At 37.7% G+C, this 5,253-nt stretch overlaps 1 protein-coding gene across 1 annotated transcript in view; it reads left to right on the top strand.

Moving 5' to 3' along the window:
• The window catches only part of LOC107087860 (ATPase family AAA domain-containing protein 1-A-like), a 23,461-nt gene that overhangs the window by 11,260 nt on the left and 6,948 nt on the right, over positions 1-5,253 (top strand). The window contains exons 5-7 of the mRNA XM_015379656.1: positions 837-979; positions 1,514-1,564; positions 1,789-1,961. Of these exons, the coding sequence (XP_015235142.1) occupies positions 837-979; positions 1,514-1,564; positions 1,789-1,961 (367 nt within the window). The remainder of the gene's footprint in view (positions 1-836; positions 980-1,513; positions 1,565-1,788; positions 1,962-5,253) is intronic.

The raw sequence follows: 5,253 nt of genomic DNA, 5'->3' as shown, positions 1-5,253 counted from the left end.
CGTTTTTAAAAATCTATTTGATATCAGCATATGGAAATATATTTGAGTATATTATTTTTCAAAGTGTCAGAAATGGATAATAAAACAGCTATTTTCAATGACTACTTATTTTTGTCCAGCTTTAATATCGGTATCGATATCAGTTATCGGCTACATGAGTTTTTAAATATCGGATATCGGCCAAAATCCCAATATCGTGCATCCCTATTTCTTGCTATACAAAATGTCTACTACCGGTAATTTAATTTCTAATGGTCTAAATATGTTGAGACTCACATGGACAATTCCTTCTTAGGAGAGAACTGGGACTAAGCACTGAAAAATCGACCCATATCATCAATAATTAAATTGTTAATGGCAATAGCCCAGGTGATGACTCACTCCAGGATGGTTTTGCAGCTGAACACCAGAGTAAATGTTTTGAACATCTGAGGCAAACATATTACATTCCTTCAATGGGTCATAGAATGATTATATAGGGTATGTGGTGCTCGTCCTTAATGTAGCTGAATCAGGTGTGTAACATTGGTTGGGCTGAAAATGGCCTATTTGCTTTTCTATGAGCGCTAATGCAAGCCTGGTTAAAAGCCCCAGAATGAAATTACAGGTTTTCTTCCTTTTATGGTATGCTCATGAATATTTAGAGGAGCTGTGCACTGATTGGTTGGTTTACAATGCGTGAAGCTACTGAGCAAAGACGCATCATAGCAACAAGCACTCACTCACTGAAACATCAAATTGTTGATAGTAGGGTGACCAGACGTCCTCTTTTTCCCAAACATGTCGTACTTTTCATACCTACAAAAATGTCTGGGGGTAATTTCAAAATCGTCCAGGATTATGGTCGACTACAGAGCAGCAGAAACGAGCCGTGAGCTACGGGCCTGGTCCAGGAACCCCGGCGGAGGGGGGCAGGAGCCAGCGGGGACAGAGTGAACAAACCCGACCCAGTGATGGTAGCCTGGACACAGGCGGTACTGTGCTTCCCCCTGAGCTCTCTGCTGAGCTCCAGTCCAGTCAGCGACCAAGCAGTCGACACTTCATACCCGCCCCCCCCCCAGGGGATGACAAAAGTACAGGCCAGAACCAAATAAGGCAACATCCCAGAGTTTAGGCCAACTCGATGCTTCGTTGGAATTCGCCCGTTTTATGGTGGAAGTTCAGAATTGTGAGGTTTTCAGAGAAAGGAGGTGTCGATGAGGTTTGAACTCCTCTTTACATCCATTCTCCCACTGAAGTATCATTATTCATCTATGAGAATGTAAACATTGGCTTTGCATTCTGTGACCCCTTTCAGACAACTAAGTTCTGCCTTGTGTTGATTTATCACATTTAAAAATGTTTGGGTTTATAAGTTTACAATTTCTTTTAAAACAATAAGGGGTGAAATGACTTTTGCACACCACTGTTTGCTTTGATGACACCATCTGTCAACAAGTTTTACTTGTTTAATTCAATTGATACAAATTTCTCCTTATAACCCATAACTGATACTTTGCTTCTGTCACTGCAGAATACAAGGCAAAGAGAAGACATCCTCCGGCTGGTTCTAGCAGGAGAAAATGTAAGCTGTCATTTCTCCCCTGCTTGTCACCTGCAGAAAACCTAATTCAGCATGCCAGTCACTCTGTCACTACTCTATTTTCTTTTCCAGTCCCCATAAAATAAATCGCAGCAAGCCTTAGCCTTCTGAGTTTGATTGACAATCAAAAATACAGCCTAATGGCGACTAAGTGAAAAATTGTGTGTCATTTTCAACAAAGCGATTGTCCTTGTTGTTTTGCACAGCTTAGTAATGCCATAAATCTGAAAGAGATTGCTGAGAAGACCGAAGGATACTCTGGCAGTGACCTCCGGGAGCTTTGCCGCGATGCCGCCATGTACCGGGTCAGGGATTATGTCCGCAAGGAGCAAATGAGGCAGATCGCACAGCAGCTGCAGGACTATGAGGAGGAGGAAAGGTACAGCAGGTCTTACACCCTGTACAACATATGTCACAGTTACACATTCCAGCAAACCAATTATTCCTCTCCGTGTCTGTTTAATTATCTGGGTTTCCTGAAGGTTTGATTTTGAGGGATTGTTTGCTTAAAAAGAAAAGGTTTCTTCGAAGAATGTTAAAAGACACAACACAACTTAATATCGACCCATATCTTTGATTAGTGTTGAGCTTTGTAAAGCTCTTGCCAAACGTTTAGAAAAATTAACTCCTTGTTTTATCCATTGAGATCAAAATGGCTTCATAAAGGGATAACATGCAGCTACAAATGTGTGCAGATTAATAAACTAATAGGCTACTCCTACAGTGAAAGTATCAAAAACCTACAAATCACCAGACACAGAAAGAACAACTTTGATAGAGTTAATTAGACATATTTTTTTGCATCTTTACGTACATTTGGCTTTGGTGATGGTTCATTAAATTTGTTAAAAATATTATTCAGCTCAACAATCGCATGAATTAGAACAAATAATTAAACTTCTAGTTTTAATCTGCAGAGGGGCACTAGGCAAAGATGTCCGCTCTATCCCTTATTGTTTGCTATCTTTCTTGAACCAGTCCTTGCAGCAATCTGGCAAAGCAATGATATTAAAGCTATTAAATGCAGGAACATAGAACCCTAAAATCAGTCTTTATGCAGACGATGTATTAGTCTTTCATCGGCACTCAAAAGCCTCGTTCTCTTGAGAAATTCAATTGTTAGAATTGTTCTAAATAATCTCTGATTACTCTACATACTGTTCAAAATCCACCTTCCAACCTATTAATTGTGGTGTCCAAAAGGCCCCCAATATGCAACTGCAGACAGGGAATATAAAATATTCAGGTATCAACATTTCTCACACCTTGATTGTCACAACTTCAGGCTTTGCACGGTATGGCAGTGTGAGCTTCATATGGACAATGGTCCATTGTTGGGAACAATAGGCATGGGGTGGCTAATTTGGGTTATAATCCCTGCTGTTCTTGGAATTGTTAAATGTCAGAATTGAAATTAAATTCTTTCAAACACAAAAAAGAAATAGTATCTAGTACACATTGAAAGAACATTAAGAAAGAAAATATGAGAATAATACCTCACTTTAAATGAATAGCGCTGGAGATTCCTAGAAATTCCAGGTTGAAACCAGTTATTACTAATTCAATGTTAATCTTTTACACAAAATTTGATGACAGTCACATTTCTTTCCTGATTGCCTTTTATGAAGCTGGTGATTGCCCTCTTTGACATTCTCCCTTTTTTTTTCCTCTCTTCATTTTCCTTAAATTCGTAAACTCCTTATCAATTATGTTGAAAAAAATGTAATAAATAAATCCTAGTCCACAAACATTCACATGTTTACTTAAACTTTTCCGTTGTATGTTCACATTTATGGATTGCATCCAAAAATCGTGCTACCCACTGAGTGCTACCCACATTTTTTTATTGATTGAACATGCCAATGCCATGGGAGTTTGGTATCAGGTGTTCAAGGATACACTATATTACTAAATACTAAGCTTAAACTACAGATATATACCACCCTGATTAATATTGTGTAATCACGGTAGGTTTTGCCTTCCACATACATGGATATCTAAGGGATACCTGCTGCTCTGGAAGCTTTTTTTTATGTTTACTTTGTTTTTCTGATGTCTTCTTTTTGCTGCTGTTAGGCTCTCTGTTTTCTGTTCCTCTCGTCTCATACGGGTGTGAAAACATACTTAAATACTTACATGAAGATACATGAATATATTCTATTTTTGCTGTTTTGTTTGCGTCCATGTGTTTGTTCCTGTCTCCATCTCTTTCTCTCTCTCCTTACTTCTTATCCGCTCGTTTTTTCCTCTCCTTTCTGTCTCCGTTTCATAAATGATTTTTAATAAAGTTTCATACACAGGTACCAAGCTGAAACTTAAAGCAACAGTTATAAAGGTCTGCTTGTGAAAGCAAATCTGTTGTGCTTCTAGCTTTTGGGCATCCAAGGCTATATTGGCAAAACAGGATACAACAAATAATAATGATAAAAAAAAGACATAACACCTTGTAAGTTTGAGTTAGTTTGAGAAAGTACACAGATGTGCAGCTAGTATCTTTGGTTTAAAAATAATTTTGCATAATAACAGGAAAGGGTTAGATATGTTCATTTCAGCCATCATAAATATAATATGTAATTTAGCAGTGCAGCAGGAGCAGCTAATTACTCTCTTTATGCTGGTACCACCACTTTCATTTCCCTTGCTGACTGGTTGGACCTGCTCTGCAATTAGAGGGAAACTAAATTTGTGATGAAATTATACCTTCCAGGTTTTAATTCAGATTTTAATTTGTTACATTTCTGTAAAAAATCTTCAAAAGAAATCGTCTGTCAGCGCATTACAGGTGTTTCAGTGTAGGGAGCCCCACCTGTGTACCAGAGAAGACTCAAATGTTTACTCATAGGTACCGTTCTATAGGCTATACATGTTAGAAACACTGCAAGGTGGTAGAAAGGAAAATAATAAGAACACGACATTTGTTTAGAAATTACCATTTGTGAGAACAAAATATGAAAACATAAAGTATTAAAGCGTTAAATCTTAAGTGTTAAGCTACAGCATTTAGAATGTATATGTTTTTTCATTTGAATTTGAAGGCATAAATTATATAGAATGTGTTTGTTAAACACTGAAGGAAAAACAAATAGACTGAAGCGTTTTTTTTTTGTTTTTTTTAAAGACCTGTTTAGGGAAGCTTACTCCAGTAGAGGGCAGCTGAAGCACTCTGCAGGATCAGGGCCATGTGGTTCAGCTGTTTTCAGTGAGGCAGCCACTTACTCCAAGTGCTTATTTTAAAAGTAGCTCTAAATTTTCAGAACAGTGCTGTTGTTGTAGCTTTGAAAAGCCATCTTCTCCACCTGTGAACAAAAAACTCCCCTCAAGCCTGTGTAAATAAACTTTTGAAGTGATCAACAGTAGAGATGGGCTACTTACGCACGATTTCTATTTTAAGTTTTTTATTTCCTTTACATCAGGCTATTGCTTTGGGGTTCAACTATCAGTTGTAGATCTTTTGAGCATCTAATAACTCCCTGTTTTTTGTTTTTTTTTTGTACACATTTTGTAAGGTTTCTCCAATATGCTGGGTAAAAAACATCTGCAGTAAATCTTCCTTTGTCTATTTGCAACACATACAGTAAACTGATCTTGACTGTCCTTTAAGGATCAGGCTGAATATATGTGTTCATTTGAATGGATTAAACTGGCTGTATATTTCTGATTATAAATGAGAA

This window comes from Cyprinodon variegatus, unplaced genomic scaffold (assembly GCF_000732505.1).
Source record: "Cyprinodon variegatus isolate N-32 unplaced genomic scaffold, C_variegatus-1.0 Scaffold197, whole genome shotgun sequence".
Taxonomy (NCBI): Eukaryota; Metazoa; Chordata; class Actinopteri; order Cyprinodontiformes; family Cyprinodontidae; genus Cyprinodon; species Cyprinodon variegatus.
Note: the sequence above shows the minus strand (reverse complement) of the source record. Positions and strands in the feature narration are given on the sequence as shown.